Source organism: Coturnix japonica, chromosome Z (assembly GCF_001577835.2).
Source record: "Coturnix japonica isolate 7356 chromosome Z, Coturnix japonica 2.1, whole genome shotgun sequence".
NCBI classification, from domain to species: domain Eukaryota; kingdom Metazoa; phylum Chordata; class Aves; order Galliformes; family Phasianidae; genus Coturnix; species Coturnix japonica.
In genome coordinates this window covers 51459938-51479358 of record NC_029547.1, presented here as the reverse complement: position 1 = coordinate 51479358, position 19421 = coordinate 51459938, and the positions used below count along the sequence as shown (strand labels likewise).

The 19421-nt window shown below is 39.0% G+C and overlaps 1 protein-coding gene across 1 annotated transcript in view; it reads right to left on the bottom strand.

Moving 5' to 3' along the window:
- Positions 1-4697: 4697 nt before the first annotated feature.
- MCTP1 (multiple C2 and transmembrane domain containing 1) overlaps positions 4698-19421 on the bottom strand; it is a 240760-nt gene continuing 226036 nt past the window's right edge. Inside the window, exons 16-19 of the mRNA XM_032441507.1 lie at positions 14043-14152; positions 11192-11301; positions 7647-7744; positions 4698-6748 (exon numbers count right to left, since the gene is read on the bottom strand). Coding sequence (XP_032297398.1) covers positions 6677-6748; positions 7647-7744; positions 11192-11301; positions 14043-14152 — 390 coding nt within the window. The 3' untranslated portion in view covers positions 4698-6676. The remainder of the gene's footprint in view (positions 6749-7646; positions 7745-11191; positions 11302-14042; positions 14153-19421) is intronic.

The following is a 19421-nucleotide window of genomic DNA, read 5'->3' as shown; positions in this document are numbered from 1 at the left end:
AGGAACAGCCCCACAGCCCCACAGCACATTAGCAACATCTAGCATTAAGAGATGGGAAAGAAGGTGGCAGCAAGGGAAGAAGGCACTGATTTAGCCATGGCTTTGAGCTACAGATCTCAGCAGGGGTGCCAGGGAAGTGACATGGCTGTGTGGTGAAGGGAAAATAAAACCAGGCTGGTGCCCTTGGAGATCTCCTCCCTGCTCTTCTTCAAGATACCATCCATTTGTTCCAAAACTGCATTGACACAGCAAACTGCTGCCCGGAACATTTTCCTAAAGTGAGATATGTACCTCTAGACATATTCTGCAGATAGAATTTCATTCTTTAATTAATCCCCATTGATACTACTACTACTACTACTACTACTACTACTACTACTACTAATAATAATAATAATAATAATAATAATAATAATCCTGCAAGTTATTGACAGCCACCTAGTTTACAAGAAATGCACCTAGCGATCCATGGCCATCCTCGCTTCTGCTTCCCCTTCGCAATACACATTTATAGGGGCCTCAGCTGGAGGAACAGAGATGTAGCTGTGAGCAGCAGCTGTGGTCTCTTTCTTCCAGTCTGACCATGACTTGTGAGCACCAACTTATCCAAGCACAAGAGCAATGCCTTGTACACTTAGTGCATGTCCCAGGGCTGGTAGTCTCAGGGTAAAGAAGAACATTTTTTACTGTATTTGCTCAGGGGGCAGAGAAAAATCTTCCTCTGTGCTATAGGTCAAGAGTAGATGTACACTGAGCACACTGTTTTATGAGATGGAAACGTCTGCTATTGGGGGAAAGTCAGTGCACCAAAACATTGGATAATGAGGCTGGTTCTAAAATGTGAAGCAGAGTTGGGCATGAGATCTCTTAAAGAGCTTTCCCAGTGCCTCGTTGGGCAGGAAGCTGATGTCTTTTTGTATGCCTCTGTGTGAGCTGATAGCAGCCACCACAGCTGCAGCGAGCAGAGCACGTTTATTGCATGGCTCTGTGCAGCAGGTGAGCTCCTGCCAGGAAGCACCCTGCTAGGGCAGACACCAACACTACATTTCTTTCCTCCTTTCTTCAAATAATATTTAGGAATAACACAATGTGACATTTAATGTCTCCATTTCCTTTTCAAATTTCTGTTAGTTGTGGCTATTGTAATGAGGCATTAAAGGAGGATGGTAAGGTCCTGAATTCCAGCTCTTGCTCATTTCCTTCCAGCTGCTCCATGCTTAACACTCTGTATAAATTTGAACAAGTTTTTTGCATAATCATGCAGCATGTCTGTGCTTTCTTTCTTACTTTTGACTAGAGATCTTTCTCCATCAGTTGTGGCTCTAAAAGGTGCTTTTTTCCTTCTCTCTTTTTTTTTTTTTTTTTTTTTGGTGACATTCACAGAGAAGACCATGTGTAATAATGAACAATTATGCAAAGTAAACTTTGTAGGAGTGTGTCTTTATGTCAGGGTACAGAAGGTCAGGCAATATCAACTTATTAAATGACTCCAGAAAATATTAGCCTGCACTCTTTAATCAAAAAGATATCAATGATCAACATTGTGGCCTTTCCTTTAATCACCTGCTGTAATTTAATCAAAAGCTGAGCAAGAAAAGCAGTTTTGAGTGTTACCTTTGATTATATTAAAATGGAAAAAATCTTTATTACTGTATGAATCACAGCTAAGGATTTCAGGCTTTTATATTGTGCAACCCGAAGCATAGAAAAGCTTTTGACATTTAAATTTAATTCAGTACTAAGGCTGATGAGAAGAAAAACATGGCCTTTAGTAAAAAAAAAGTCAATTTAAAACTTTCAGAATTTTAAGTTGGACACTCAAGATTCCACTGGTGCAAAATGTGTCTGTTCAAAATACCGCTAAATCTGACATCCCTTGAGCACTGAACCCTTACTGAGAAAAAGGAAACTATCCAGAAATATAGTTTGTTTTTTTTTTTCCTTTCCTTTTTCCTTTTTCCCTTTCTCCTCTGCTTCTCCTTTCTCCTTTCTTCTCCTTTCCTTTCTCCTTTCTTCTCCTTTCTTTCCCCCTCAGCTTCCCCCTTTCCCTTCCCCCTTCCCCCTTCCCCCTCCTGCTTCCCCCTCGGGTTTGCTTTAATTTTTTTAGGACAGTGGATAAATGTTTATGCATGAAATTTGGTGTGAGAATTAGTCCACTCCTTTATGCCTCTCTTCTCCTTCTCTCTTCCTTCCCATTGCTCCTGGTTCTCCTTTCGCTCTGCCTCTCTCTTTCCTTTTCCTTCCTTCTCTTCCTTCCCGCTTTCGCTTCATTCCCTTAGGTCCTATTTCATTCTCTTTCCTTCCTCTTCCTCCCTTCCCTTCCTTCCTCTTTTCTCCTCCCTACTTCTATCTGTCATACTCTTTTGCCAGTCCTCTTCCTTCCCTTATATTCTTCCTTTCGTCTCTCCTCCTTCCCAGTTCGCCATTTATCCCTTCCCCTTCCCCTTCTCCTTGTTCTTTTTCTAAACAATAGTAGCTCATGGATTTTTAATTTAATTAAGATCTAAAAATCATAGTTTGTGAGGAACAGCTCCCTTTGATTAATTACAACGACTTCCCAATAACTCTTGTGGCAAAAGCATCCAGTCTGGTCTGATGGATGGCATGGCCTATGCACATCCATTTCTATGGAAGGTGGCCACCGTGGACAGCTTTGGCTGGTTGGTTTGGTTAAGGTGGCTGAGGGCAGATGCTCTTCGTGTAGAATGATGTGTCCTTTCTTCATCCAGAGCAGGAGCCAACATGGAGCACCTTACTTCAGGTCATTCTCACCTTTGCTTCTACATTAATCATGCACTGCACAATGCTTCCAGCCACATGTATTTCACCTGATCCATCAGTAGCCAAGTGGGGAACAGCATGCTTTTCTAAAGACTTCATTTTTTTCTCAGTTGCCATCTAAAACTTTATTATTTTGTTTAGGAATAGTCAAATTTCTCCTCTGAGAAAGACACAATGCTTTTATGCTGTGCTCTAATTAGGCAGAAGGAGATGAGGTGATGGAAATCCATTGCTTCATACTGAAAAATACCTGCAATTTCAACTACATTCAGCTTTTAAATCTTTGGTTGTTCACCTCTGCGAGATTTCTGAAAAATTCCAAAGGAGGAAGCATTTAATGAAAATTTGCAATTGCAGTTTAGGTGGGGGGTGGGAAATTAGCAGCTTTAACAGAAGCAGCTGCACAGCAATCTGGAAATCAGCCCAGTTGGGAGGAAAAAAAGTTTGTCCTTCCAAGAAAGAGAAGCAAGCTCAGAACTGTACAGAAGTTTGTGTCCAGCCGCCAGCACATCACCTGTAGAAGGGAGGCAGAAAGGAGGTGTAGGTGGAACGTGCCCTTCTGCAGGTTGAGATCTCCTGCAGATGGGAGAGAGCTGCAAACATCACACTGATATTTGAATGCTGACTAGCAAATGAATTTTTCCTTTCTCTTCTTGCTTTGTGTTCCTGGACTATGCCAGAATGAAATACTTCACTATCATGCAGTACACTGCTGACAGGTCCAACAACTCTTCCTCTTGCTGTTAGAGTTCCTGTTAGCAGATACACAGCCTTCTTAATGAATTTTTGATTATTCCATTATGCTTTTAATTTCACCTTCCTTTTCAGTCCACTTGGATTTAAAATGCTAACTTAACAGTACTGTAACTCTTCAAGTTAAAGATAACTGATGCTATTACAAATGTTTTCAGTTATTTCAAACTTTGAATAGAAGTCACTGTACTGAGAATTTTCAGTAGAAACATAACGACACCTTGGGCAAATAGCCTGTAATGGATCCAGAGTGCTCTAACACTTATTATAAGTGTGGAACCATATACATTTCCTTTCCCTAGAGCAAAAAGCATTTCATGATAGTGAGATACACCATTCTTTCCTGATTGCTTATGCATGGAAAAGCTGCTAAGCAATAATACCAGGCAAATCTAAGACGGAACTGACTTCGGCATCCATGTAGAAATCAAAGTTACACTGAAATATTTACAGTATAAGGCAAGACCAAAGCTCTAAAGAAGTCCTCTCCCACAAACAGAAACTTAAAATATTGACAAGCACAGACAAAATATTTTAAAACAAAATTTTAAAATGCCCCTTTGTGGGAAGGATAAGATGCAGTTAATCCATGTGAGGCTTAGCACACAGAAGCCTTGTACAAGTACACTTGTATAAGTGTTTTCAAACACTTATAGAATCATAGAACCACGAGGTTGGAAAGGACCTATAAAATCATCTAGTCCAACCATCCTCCTTTTACCATACCTACAGGAAACCCCTAAACCATATCTCCTAGCTCCCTATCCAGGCACTTCTTGAACACTGCCAGGGATGGCAACTCCACCACCTCCTTGGGCAGCCATTCCAGTGCCTGACAACTCTCTGAGAAAAAAAGTTCCTTCATATGTCCAGCCTAAACCTCTTCTGATACAACTTGTGGCAATTTCCTCAGGTCCTGTTCGTTGCCTGGCAGAAGAGGCCAAGCTCCTCCTCATCACAACCTCCCCTCAGGAGGTTGTAAAGTGCAATGAGGTCTCCCCGAGCCTCCTCTTTTCCAGGCTAAACAAACCCAGCTCCCTGAGCAGCTCCTCATAAGACTTGTGCTCCAGACCCCTCACCAGTTTTGTTGCCCAAAACTTGCCCCTCATTCCACCTGTGTGATGACACTGCAGGACTACAAAAAAGTCGCATTCAGCAGTAAGTAGAGAGATGCATAAAACTGTGTTTAATGCAGAAAATGTGTGTTCAAGACATAACCACCAAAGAAGACATCTGAAATTGAGTACAGGAAAAACAAAAACAAAATAACTCAGCTGGACGTCGCACACAGAATGATGGGCACTTTTAAGAAGGTACAAGGCTTGCAATGTATCAAAGAACTAAGCAAAACCAAAAACTGGCAACAAATATTTGCACATTGTCAGGTCAAAAGTTTTCTTTTCTTTTTTTTTTTTCTTTTTTCTTTTTAAACAAGGCTCATAAATAAATCTGTTGTCATGAATAGCAAGTTACTCTTTGGGAAACACAAAGTGAAAAGGTGGCTACATAAGTTATGCAAATAAATTCATTTAAAGTCATGATGTAACAATAGCATATTTAGGCCTAAGGCTTCTCTACAGAATGGTTGATTGGCGTTTTTTCAAACACAAGAAACAAGATCAAAATAACTCTTACATCAGAAATTGGCTATCAATGTATCTGTAAAATAAATTCAGAATGGCCTTTCAGGAGCAATGCAACTAACATAGAACTCTTTAGACAAAGATATATACATCTGCTTGCAAAGTATTTCTAAATAGTCTCTTCAAAAAGTATTGTCAGAGTAGTGCAATATAACTTTATCAGCAATTGCAACCAACGAGAGGTAACCCAAGGAGAACAACGTGGAAAACTCCTCTGGAGGATGGAGTTCTGCAGACTCCCCTGGGCAGAAATCCCCTTAAGAGTCACCGGGAGCTACGACTAAGAGCTGTGCACAGAGTCTCCTTGGAATGAACTCTCTGCTCACTACCCAGGGAGCTGAGTGCGGAAGTCTACAAGCGGAATCAGAATATATCCCCAAGCACTCTTTACGCAGTGGCCACTAAAACCATTGAAATGTAAACCTTTCCTACTCTAAGTTCCATTCAAATCATAAAACAATGCAGTTTCCATGCAGTAGGGCACAGTTGTTATCAGAACTGAAGATGTGATCAGCTAACAAAACAGTAGGTATATCAGTTTAACCATAACTGCATAATTTCTTCTACTCTATATTTCACACCAGTAACAGATAATGTGTTGTAGCATAGAGCACATATAAATATGATCTTGTGTTTTGAAAGCAAAAACATCTTCTGCAAGATTTCCATAGTAAAATATTCATGTGCACAAAAGGTGTTCATAGCATGACACCCAAAGCAACATGGAGATAGTTTGATAGTATTTCCAATACAGCAGAACTATGGGCTTAATTCACTAAACTATGCAGTACAAATGAAGATCACAGGTACGTATAAAAAAATCAGACAGGCAATCAATTACAAACCTGGCAGTATTTTGAGAGAAACAGAGATTTTCAGGTCTTATAATGGAATGATTAAAATGGCAGGAACTTCATTGGGGAGCTCCAAAGAGAGATTTGCGCTTGGAGTTGTTCATTATCTTCTAAGTAGCCCTACTGCACAGGAGTACATTGCACCAGAAGTTAACACGAGGGTCTGGAGTTGAAAACAACTGCTAAAACTTAAGTGCAGTAGGTTTCACTACATTGTATTTCTGTTGAGATGTATAAAACATAGAAAACTTTAACGATGACTTCCTGGATAAAAATATTACGGTTCATAAATAAAATCTGACAGAACTTCTGAGTCAGATTTAAACTGATACCTTTTGTAGATTTCATTCGCATGATTTGAGTATTTCAGATCTGTCTGACCATTGAGTAGCAGTGTGTTTTTACCATTCTACACTGACGTCTTCAACGTCTTATGCTATTCAAACTGCAACAGCCTTACTTGAAACCTTCATTAAACGTGTCTTTACAGTGCTAAGTATATATTCAATGAAAAACACATTTATATAGTATTTACAAATTCTCCCCATTAGAAAAAAAGGCAAAATAAATAAAAAGCTTAGAGAAAGGAAATGCTGCTTAGGCTATAGGCTTCTCCTTTTGTCGTCCCCCAGAAGATGCTAGTTTCTAGCCAGGATTGTTTTTCTTCCTCTTGCTTGGGCTGTGACTGGGATCTTGTTTCAGTTCATGATATTGCACCTGTTTAAACACAACATTTAGAAACTGGTCAGATGGGCACTTGCTAGAGAAAGAAAGAAAGCATTCTATTTTTTTTTCCAAGGTGAAATGAAAAACAACAACAACAACAACAAAAAAAAAACAAACAGGGAAAACCATCCCCCTGCAAACTATATGGAATCTACAGCTGCACTTCAACAACAGAATGATATAGTTCCGAAGTAAGAATGAAAAATGCAATTAGGAAAATCCCGCCAGGAAGTAAGACTCTACTGATGTAAGCTTTAAAAAGGCTATGAGATGTCAAAGAAAACAAACACTACCATCTCAGGAGCTGAATGAATATTCTTTGCAGTTTGTTTCACAAAAACATGCCTATTTTCAAAGGCCTAACAAAGGCAGGATCAGATTCACATCAGGCATATGCACATGCACCTCTTATTTACACCAGCTCTGACCTGAAACCACTGCCAAAAGTATGGTAAGAGTATCATCTTTTATGCGTTCAATACAGGACATTGGCTCCTGGCACTGTTTCACCCTCCACTGGCCTTTCTGTGTGCCTTAATGGCCCAAGGCAGCAGTGCTTCCTGCAAAAAATGACTACAGTGCCTTATCCCTGGAGGCTGCTCAGCACAAGCTCTAGCAGCTACAAACAACTCCCAAATACTTGTATTCTTACAGATTTCCTGTAAACATAATAGAGACAGTAGATAACTGCTTGCAAGAACAAGTATCAGATTTCTTAAAATTCATGGCCTTCACCATTCTTGAGTTTCAATTTCTTCAAGGCAAAGAAAGTGAAATCAAATCAATAGCTTTAAAGTATATACATTTATTTATTTGTTTATTTATTAAATCAGAAAATCGTGATGTCATCTGTTAAACTAAAATTTAGCAGCTTAAAAACTATACACACCACTTGCACATCTGAAGGAACTCTGGACAGGAAGTCAAGTAGCTCGTTGTTATCAATTGCATATGGACTTCGAAGCTTCTTTGTAAATTTATTGATACCTGCAGAAGCGAGCATTCAAATGTTACTGCAGTCATCTTTTTTACTCAGTAGATATATACAGTAGATATATACACAGAGGAAGTCCTGAGAAATAACTTAGGGTCAGTTTCCAAGCCTGATGAATGAATGCACAAACTATAAATGCATACTCTAGCAGCCGTCATCTGCTGATGTAGTTCCCTCTGATTCAAAGTGCAAACATTCTCGCAAAGCATTCCAACTCTAATAATTTTAAACAAATCTGACTGAGATCTCCCTTTACAATGAGAACTGTGTTCATTATGCAAAAAGTAAGGAGGAGGAGAGGAATAACATGTACCCCATCCCTAAGACGGATAGGACTAGTAATGGAAGGCTTAATAACGGGTTAAATAAAATGAATATCTGTCTACTGATGAAGCAGATGGGAAGAAGCTCACCCTATGAAGGCTGAACGAAGAAGTAACACAAACCTCTGTCTGTTAATGTCAGATGCAGATGATGTGATTCCACAGAGAGAATGGACACAATGGCTCTTCTAAACATTATAGCCTTACAGTGCCAATTGGCAAACAGAATTCAGAAGCACCATGAAAATCCTCCCTTAACTGTGATAAAAGTAAGCTTTTAACTTATCTTTGTATATGTACCATGAAATATAATCTCAGATTCATGCAGTTTACATGACATCCTTGTGTATGGGTACTGGAAACACACATCTAAGTCATGACTACGAATGGTACAAACTGCACAGATTCTCAGCTAAGCAGGAGAAAGCTGTTTGAAAACATGCTGGTCTGTGTAATTTATCAAGGCTGCATCAGTGATAATTTAGTTTATCTTTCAAGACATCTTTGGGGACTTTTAGAAAGCTTTAGCAGGGGCATAAAGCTTCAGGACATGGTGCAGAAGCAGCAGCAGTCTTGGAAACACCCTTGGACTCTCACTGAATGAATTCTCAGCCCTCTGATGAAGACAGAAGACTGCTGCAATACCGTTATCTAGAGATTACACAATGAATACTGTAAATGAACATGTGGATTTCAAAGACGTTTGAAAGAAGATCCTTTCCATCAGCAAGTTACTAAGAAATTCAAGGTCTGCCCAACTGTTTATTACAAATGGCCATTGGAACACTCACTGATGAACTCAGGAATTAAACAGACCTACCTTATATGTTGTTACTCAATGAAAAGGCACTGTGAAAGCAAATGCATGCAGCAGCAAGGCTTGAGAAAAGAGAAGAGCAGAATATATGAGCCACGATGCTACAGAGGAAACAAAATGCAACAAGAGGATTAGGCGTCCTCTAAAAGATTGAAAAAAATCAGTTTATAGTTATTTTCTTTATACTCTTTAATAAATAAACAACTGTAGCATCAACCAGGACTTTGCACTGCTGGAATTAGAGCGTAAATGTGGTTCTTGTTCCAGTGGGGCTAATGCAGCACTAACTCAAGGACCAAAAGCCTGCTGAAGAGAAAAACAGCTAGGAGGCAAAGAACTGAGAATTTCTTGCCAGAGCAGGCAGGAACAGGTCGTCCCTACAGATGCACAGGAGAAAGACAGCTATACATACGACCAGCCACCGCATGGAGTAATTTTCATAAAAAAACCATCTGCCTTCCTAGAGAACAGCACGGGCAGATGCCACTACAGAGATGCTTGGGTTCCTATGGACGAAAGTCAAGCAACAGAGATGATTCCTTTCAAGTGCAGGATATACAAATGGGATGAACAAATGTATATACAAAGGTGAGGCTAGAAACATAAAATAATGGAGAAAGCAGGCATGTGTTTGGAATGCTACCTGTCTAAAAGGAGAGCCACTCCCTGCACATGGTATGACATGTTGCTTTGCTAATGCATTTAATCCCTGAGGAGGTTCAGATTGCTAGAAACACAGCTACGCAGAACCTCTCTGGTCTTCCTGCATGATGGAAGACAAATAGGTAACCCCACATATCTGCTCAACAAGAGGCTGCCTGAACTGAAATGCAAATGAAAAATGTGGAGCTGAAATCTCTAATGAGATGCTTGAAATCATATGACCAGGTAACTTCTGAGATGCAGAAATAGAAAAGGGAAAGAGAACAAGGTGCACCTAAAATAATTAGTGATTAAATTACTAATTTGCATTCTGGGAGGCATGGATTCAAGTTTGAGAGAAGAAGCTTTTTCTTGAGACAGAGACATAAACACAGATTTCTGTGTGAAGAGTAAAACCTGCCAAGGTATTGCAGGGGGGCTGCTGTCAGTAGCCTTTCAAATGCTGACTTAACACTTTTTTGGGTCTTGGAGGGGTATTATAAGCTTAAATTGTTGCATAAAATGAAGGGGATGTATGATGTTGAGTGTGTAAGAGCTCAGATCTGTCCAAGAAAACTGCTGAACAAGAAAGGCCAAGTACTTTAAACAAAAAGCCTAAAGCATCTCATCTGTGGTAGGAAGAGAGCAAATCTGGGAATAAACTAAAAATGTGAGCTGAATCCAAGTGATGGGGTATGGGAATAAATGAAATTCCCTTGCAAGAAAAGACACTGTGGAAGACTATATATTTGATTCTTTTAGTTCTTTAGTTCAAATCCTCATAACTTGTACTTCTCTATTTTGTATATTCTGCTGCACTGATTTGTAAAGACTCTGCAAGAATAATACCAATCCTGGCTGATATATAATAAACATACCATTTGATGTAATTTTAATGATTTTATGTTCATCAAATTCATAAGTTCTTTATAAAGGCATGATTGTTTCCATTAGAAAGGATTTAGCAGAGATAGTGTTCTTTACAACTTTACACTACTGAGGTAAGCATACAGCTGCTGGTGATGTACGATGTATAAGAAATGAACAAATGCAAATTTAGCAGTATAATTTACAACAGATGAAGTAGTGGTACTGTTTAAAATCATTATAAACATAAGGAGAAGTAATGAGAGTTTGGCTCAATCACAGTTCCATCCCCAAGACCTGTGCTCCAGGTCCTAAGTTTCATTTCATTATCAACTGGCCAGACACAATGTGCATCTTTCCTTCAAACTAAAGGTGACCTTTTAAACAGGTTTCTTTTTGCTATGTTTACATATATTTTCACAAGATAAAGTACAGCAGTAAAACAGTCATATTGTCCTAAATGCACTATATAGATTGAAATGCCTCTGTTTGTGTATAAGTGGCGAAAATAAATCAGAGTAATATCTAGACAAAGCTACACTTTGATATATGAAGAATCCTCATGGCTACATGTTTATAGTATGATGAAGTCCAGAATGCCAGCCAAGAAAAATGCATTTTGCAGGTGGGCCTAAATCTCTACACAGTTGTGATTTTTAACTAACCTGTCTGTTTCCATCATAAGGAAGCTTCATGACCATAAATACAGAAAAGTACTGACAATGTAAGTCATCCCTTAAAAAACATATTTTTCTAAGTGGCACAGGCAGTTAAAAAAGGGCTTTACTTACCCCAGACAAGGACAATGTATCTCAGTGGAATTAAGTAGAGGATGACTGTGAACACACAGAGGGCAACAATTGCCAGCCAGCTCAGGAATGGGACAGTCCAGTTGAATGTGCTAAATGAAAGATAAACAAAAGTCAGAGCTTTGGTTACCTGGCAGTCAATAATAAAATGCACACTGGGCAGGAAATAGCCTAGGAGGATTTGCAGTTTCCATTAGTGACAACAAACTCAAACTACAGATGAAAGCACAGGTGCTGGACATCAGGAAGAACGTTTGGAACAGGTAAAAAGAAAGGATGTCCTGGCAACACAACCATGCCACTGTATGGCACGTCTCCATGGGGCCATGCTGCCCACCTCTTCCAAAGGAAGCGCACTCAGCTTTATAGATTTCCATGCTTGCCCCCAGTTTCAGCACTGGACAAAATAAACATTTCCTATCCCTGATGATGTATTTGTTCTGGCAACAGTGATTTCCATTTTCAGCTCATTTTTGCTTGACCAGCAGGGGCAGGAAGTGGGAAGAAAGTTATGAAAAGGAAAAGACAGAACAATTGGTCCAGAAGCCAAGGATGATACAACAGCAGGAGATGAAAAAAGGACAAACAAAAATACCCCACTTTGAGTAAGCAGGAGAAAAATCAAGAACAAAAAGAGGAAAAACAAAACAAAATGCTGCTGATCACCTTATTTTGGTTGATGTATGGGCAGAATGAGTGAAAACTAATGAGTCTAGAAATAGCCACGTGGTGGCTCCCCAGTCTCTACAGGCAGGGAAGAGAGAAAGGACAGATGGACGACTTAAATGTGTGTCCCATGGGAACACCAGTACAGGGAGCTTGACGAAGTGGGATTGCACCATGAAAGCACCACCATGTCAAAGGTGCAACATGACATTTATGCAGAAGGAAAACGCAGCTTTGGCTCTAAGTAGCTTGATGATACTCTTTAAAGTATTACCACTAACTATATGCCCAATCAGTGCGATTACATTATTTTGGCTTCTCTGGCTGAATAATTGCAATTATCTGAATTGCTAGCCATATTTTTCATAATGAGCTCTGGCTTCATGTGTTTATTTGTCTTCTTTTCTCCCTGGCAATTTTGACATGTCTCCAGAGTGAACATTATGTAGTGTCACTTGGTGTGGGATCACTCCCGCTCTCCTCAAGGGACACCTGCTCTTTTCCCCTCTTCTGTATGCATTTGGGATGAACAGAAGGTTGAGGGTCTGCTCATGTTCCTGTGACTCGGCTTTGTGCAATGGATCACAGACACGCCATGTGTGGGAACACTGGCTCCTCACTTAGCAAACCTCCTTATGTGCTGTGTTAGCACAGCATTCAGTACAGGTTTCCCATTATAGTTTTAGGAACAAATTACAGAGATTTATAGGAAGATTCGGTCTCACTATGCTTAGAAAATTCTGTTGCTCTCATCTGGTATATAACAGAACAAACCCTACTTCCAAAATGCACAATTTGAAAAACTTAATCATAAAGGCAACTTCCATAAGCAGTCTTCCAGTAAAAGACTTATTTTACAGAAGTTCATTTTACTTGTCTGCAAAACTTGTGCAATAAGATGCACTCACATCTGTCTCTGCTGCTGTGAATGTGGCCTGTTTGGAAGTGTCCCTGCGAGAACGTTTCCTGCAGCATGACCTCCACCCAATATATAAATTCTCTAAAACTGCATTACAACAGCATTTATCTTGGGGTCATATCCCTCTGTATGTGCTATGGTCTTAGAAAATGGGAACACCAAAGTGCTGCACATTGAATTGAGTAGTGGGGGAAAAAAAGAACATACTCCAGCTACCTCTTGCTCAGAGTATGCCCAAACCAAGCAAGAACACACAGATTTGACTTTTCTTTAAGACATGTGAAGTGTGTGAACAGAAACTTTATAGCATGACTAGTCTGTATGTCTTACAAGACACCTTTCTGCCTACCCTTTCTGCCACAGTGGAAAGCAGGATGTGAACACTCTGCTCATGACTCTTAATCTTGCAAGTCTCTGCTCTCAGCTTTCAAAGGGCAGAAAGCCAAGTCAGCTCTGTCCCTGCTTCTCAGCTGACAGTGCTTCTGGAGGGAGCAGTTCTGATGTTAAAAGTCCTTAGACTGCTGCTCAGTGACCATGCAAAAAACTCACCAAACCTCCTGTCATAAATCTCAAGCCTCTCTTGCTTAAGGTCTAAACTTGTTGGCAGTTCTGATGTATCATCTATAAAGTGCTATAAATTAAATTTAATGCAAGAGGAAAGGTCTTCTTAACTTACATAAACAGAGCATCTACAGCAAATGAATATGTATATTGGAGAAACATGGAATCGTTAAGGTTGGAAAAGACCACTAGGATCATCATGTCCAACCCAAACCTATCTGCATCATTATGTCCCTCAGTGCCACATCCACATAGTTCTCAAACAGCTCCAGGGACAGTGACTCCACCACCTGCCAGGGCTGCCTATTCAATACCTCACCACTTTATCAGAGAAGAAATTTTTCCTTATATCCAACCTGAACCTCCCCTGGTGCAACTTAAAGCTATTACCTCTCATCCTATCACTGTTACCTAGGAGAAGAAGCTGACCTCTCCCTTTATCAAAACTGCATTTTTTATTATTAAGTAACTGCTGTTGGAATCACAATAAGATTCTCATTCTGTTCCCTCCAATGCCTTAATTCTGATGTTTTCCTCCCAGTTAATATATTTTTGAATTCCAAAATTAACCTGACAATATTGTCATTCAGTTAGGGCTGCCACAGAGCTGAGTTTTAGGGACAGATCAGCCATAACTGGAGCCATGAACAAGAGCAGAGAACAGTTCAGCACCATGTCAGCACTTACTTCTTTATCCTTTCTCCGAAGGAAGCGACTTCATCAAGGATGTTCTGGACACTGACACACACCTCTTGAATGGCATACAGTTTATCCATAAATCCTTTTTTCTCGCTGTCCTAAAGGAAAGATTAATAGTTATTATACAAAAACAAATCTGTAGGAAGTATGCCATGCATCCATTGAAGAAGTTTCATACAAGTTGTTTCGTTTAGCACAGGAAAGGCACACTTATCATTCTGTGCCACAGATTCATTTCTGGTCTCACATACCTACCATGCTCACAGAAACTCTGCCAGCTCTTCAGCATACTCTGTGCTGCCTTCAGACCATTGGCTGTGAACACAGCAGCACAGGGGCAGCCCCATCTTACTGTGTGACAGCATGTTGTACCCACGCCACAAACCTGTGCATGTCGAACAGTGCTGGGCTAGTCCTTCTTAATATTCAAGTATATGAAATGTACTGGAGACATAATTCCAAGCTGTTTCTAATAGCAGGCAGGCTGTAGCATCAAGTCCACACAGAGTCAGAATTCAACTATAATGCTGAATTAGATGAGCTTAAAACCACTCATAACTTCAGGCAAAAATAACAGTTTATCTTCATTTTTAGTGACTACCCGGAAAGTCAGAAGTGTTACTCAACATTTTCAGTGGATTAATGTCATATTATATTTTCTAGGTTAAATTTGATTAGTGCATTCCCAGACTATGAAATATAATAAAAAAATATTTAAAGATTAGCAAAAAACAGCAAAATCTTTGATAAAAAAAAAAAGCTGTTCAGCATTTTGTCATCACAAACAACTTACTACAGCAGTCTGTGTAACTGACACAAAATACAAGCACTTAAGAAATGGTAGGCTGAATTGTGTTTTTCTTTTCTTCTCCTGATTCTTAATTAGCAGCTACCATATTGTTTCCCTTATTTTGTTGACATATTTGCTGTCTTTCTAAGCCAGACTATATGTGGAAAATGTCATTTAATATTAGATCATTGAAGTTATTCTAGTGACACAGGTTATGCAACTATTTTTTCAAGAGTTGGGAAGATGCTGAAAGAACTTAGACACAAAACACAGGTTGCTGAAAAATAAACCATCAAGAGAGAGAGAGAGAGAGAGAGAGAGAGAGAGAGAGAGAGAGAGAGAAATAGTAAAACTACTTCCAATAACTGAGTGTGACTTAATCCAACAATTCAGAGATGCAAGAAAAGTCTGTTTCTGAAGGAAAATGGCAGGTCTTTTGTTCTCAGTTAAGATTATTTGTATCACAAATAAATATCTCTGTGGATGACCACAATCATGACTGCTAACATGTAGCACATCTAATTCTGTGCAACTGAGTGATTTTTGAAATTAATTCTTTAATAATTATTACAACCTCAAGGAGTAGTATTGCTCAGTGTGAGAGCACTACTGTCCTCAGATATACCACTACTGAAGAGGTGCAGAATATATCTAATGCATTTAATTTACTAACAGGAAAGACTCTTCTATTCATTCACGTAAAACATATACTTCTAGTACTGGAGAAACATGACAATAATCTGTTTTCTAATTCAGCAGAAGTAGGCAATATTTCATGCAAAAATCACGGATATCCTTCTGCATTCTAAATACACATAAGCTTTGTCTCTTCAGCGTAGATATACAAATTCTGCTCTGTTATCTTGATTTATAATTAAATTGTGTGAGAAAAGAATTATACAAATGTTACAAAAACAGTACCCTTTGTGACATCTCCAGAACCTGAGGGAGAGCTTAAAGAAGTCCTGAGGCTATTTTTCTTTTAAAATATTTTACAAGACAAACTTGCACTTTTCTTTTTGAAAATACATCTGCTTTAAATCATTCCCTTAACCAAAACACACACACACTCACACACAAGAGCAACAACAACAAAAGAAAGAGGCAGAGAAAAGAGCCCCTATTTCCATTCCCTGCACTTTCTGAACGTACAGAAAACTTGCTGACACATTCTATGCAAGGAATAGACAAAACAGCACAGGAAAGTGGAGGCATTCAGAAGGATCAGGGCTCAGCTTTACTTAAACTAATCCCACATGCCCTACAACTATTAGCTGTTTTTTATTTCTTTCTCCAGAGATTTGATGAGAAAAAAATCTGGGCTGGGGAAAGGCTGCACTTATTTTCTTCCAGCAAGATGCAGCGTTAGCAAATACAACTTACGATCCACCACGAGCAAACCAAGGTTCTTAATAGTCCATTTTTCAAACACTACTGATATTCCTTTTCCAAAGAATGATGGGCCAGGAATGAAATCAATTACATTATTTCTAAGGCTACAGTTGCCAAGTTTCTGAAAATAATTGCCATTTAAATAGTAGATAAAATTTATTATACAAAGCTATCAACAGCTTTATTGCTATTTAATTTCTGTGATTTGTTTGCTTGCAGAAGGCTTAAGGTATTTGAAAAGCAAGATGTTTGCGGGGGGATGGATTTAACTATAAACTGTGAAAGCAATGTCAAATTGATGTTGACAGTATGACTGGAATTTACAAAGGGGAACAAACACAAAGTAAAGACTTGAAACCAAGTCCTCTTCCCACTCTGCAGTAAAATGTACATTACAGATTGATATACTGCTTGGCCAGTAATAATATTTAATTCTTGTATATGGCTTTCAGCCAAAACTTTTATTCAGTAAAGCAAAACAAAGTAAATGACTTGCTCTAGATTGTATGGAGCTGATTCTGAGTACAACACATGTCGTCTGATTCTCTTTATTTGGTGCACTGTGACTCTGGCCCCATGATACAACAGGGTGATTTAGGAAAGGATTACACCTCCAAGCCCAAACCTCTCCCTCCTCTAGGCTGAAGTGCATTTACAAAACAAACATTCCAAAAGAAAGTTAAAGCAGGAGAAATAAATAAGCCAGATTCAAAAGTGAACTTTGCTCATGTTAATGGAATTGAAAGAAGTGAAAAAACAAACAAACAAACAAACAAACAAAAAACCACACACACAAAAAAGAGAGCTTTAAGTAGTGATAGGAGATATCTTTAGGACAGAGAATAAAGATCTGAATGCCTTATGGTAGATAACTGTCCTGCTATGTTAGAGCTTATGTTAGGCAACTGTCCTATTAATGAACTGAGATGCTGGAGAGAAAGGTATGGTCATGAAAACAAAAATCATACAAAATCTGATTGTTTCATACAGAATATGATAACTCTTGAAACTTTGAGGCAATGCTCTGAAAAACAATATCTTCAAAAATATCCCTTGTTGTCCAAGAGATTTCGATAAAGCACTGCTGTACAAACCAAAGTGACTGAGACAAAACCAGACTGATAGGAACACTGGAATACATCATGCCATTATTGGCTAGGATCTATATATTCACACAATGTGTTCTAAGAAAGTGGTATGGTCTTATCACTTGGCCACAGGAAGATACGCACTGTTCTTTGCTTGTGTCACTTATATGTGGCTACACAATCATTGGTGACAGCGAAGTCAGTGAGGAATCACTCTAATCATTCCTTGGTTGCTAGTAAAAGATTTGTAAATCTCAATTACTTGAATAGTAGGAATACTTTGATGAGAATCACTACAGTTTACTTCAACTAACAATTGGTCTCCATAGCAGAGCTGCCCCATCTGTGTGCATTCACATCATTTCTCAGTCAGAGTGCAATTCATGTGCAGGGCTGCAGTATCTGGCAGACCTCTGAGCAGTAGGTCCAGAATGTTGGTGGAAAAAGCGCTATGTAGGATTAATTAGTACTTCCTGCAGAGGGCATGGAGACAGTGGCTGCTGGATACTGTCCAAGACCTGGTTGCTGCTCAAAAACCCATGACTGGGGAGTCATGGCCTCACCAATTACCCCCTAGGCTCTAACCTCTTTTTGGGGGTAAAAGTCACTAAGAAGAAGACAGCAAGCCTCCATTAATCTATTTCTGGAGGCATTTGATTTCCTCCAGTCTAAAGACCTGGTCATGGATACAGGAGTAAGTCATTATCTTGTCTTTTTATCAGGGAAATGGAAAGAGGGCAGGAAACCATGACAGTACTGTTATATTCAAGCAGACTTTGGAAGTAAGACCATGAGGTAAAGCTGTATGTTCTATAGGACCTGGAAAGATACACCAGGTGACCTGAAACAGGCCTCCTCCATTGTGTCTGCAATGAACAGAGAAGGTCAGTTTGTTTTAACCGTTCTTACCTCTTGAAGGATGACACTTGTGCAGTACCATAACCATGTTATCTTGTCACTTCTGGGAAGACTCTTGAAGAGATTAAAATTCTTCAATGGGAGCTTAGCAATTTATAAGATTCCACCCTTCCACTAAGCCATCCTACAATTCTTCAGACCATATACTATTAGTTATTTTAAATAGTGGCAGACTGCATGTTACATACCAGCATCTGTTCTTCTCTTATCATCAATAACAACAACAAAAAAAGCCTGGATAGTTTTGAAACCATTCTGAAAAAGAACAGTCAGAGAGGGCTTTCCACAGTGCTAGCACAGTTTAACATGGACATCATATCTCAGGGTTATCTCAGACAACTATAATTGAGTTTTTAAACTGTGGACTTAGTTTTTACCTCAATACTTGTTAATGCACATTCAGTGACTGTATTTGTAAAAAGCAGATCAGTTGTTTACAAATGCTACATATTTTATCTGTAAGTGCTAGCTTAGGTCTTTACGTGTGAATTTTACTACAGAGAACAATCCACAGACAACAGAAAATAACTGCTGATGAGCAAACGGAAATTAGGCCGAGGATTTCTAAAATACAGAGAAAACCACATTGTCTCCATCGTTATTAAAAGGGTAGGGTTTTACAGAGATAAATGGTATCTGTGATCACGATTATTAAAGAAAGAAGCAATACAATGTTATTACATACTAAGCATTCAATAGTTTAAGCAGAATAAAGCAGGCACAATAGAAACCACATAAACATGTGGAAGAAAACACTGACGGTCCACTGTTTATGAAGACGCCATGCCTGTGAGCATGAATATTACAACAATCTGTTCTTTCTCAAACATACAGTAAGAGCTGATAAAAATCATTTGAACCTTCTGTGACTTTCTGGCACTACCGCCTATCTAACGAATTAGGCTCTTTCTGTATATAATGAACAGCTGCAGTACTAAAACATAAATATATAATTTAAGAAAAAAAAAAAACCTCATGAGGAACAGTACTAACTCTGGGGGAAAAGGTGGTATTACAAGCTTTCTGTGAAGTAGGAAAAAAAAAAAAGGCAGTTCTTGTATAGTTAAAATGAAGATTTTTGGCCAACACTTTTTATTTTCCCTTAGAATTGCCTAATTCTGGTCCTTCTTGGTCTTTCCCTTACTTTCCCTCCAGCAACAGTCCAGATGAAATGGGCCC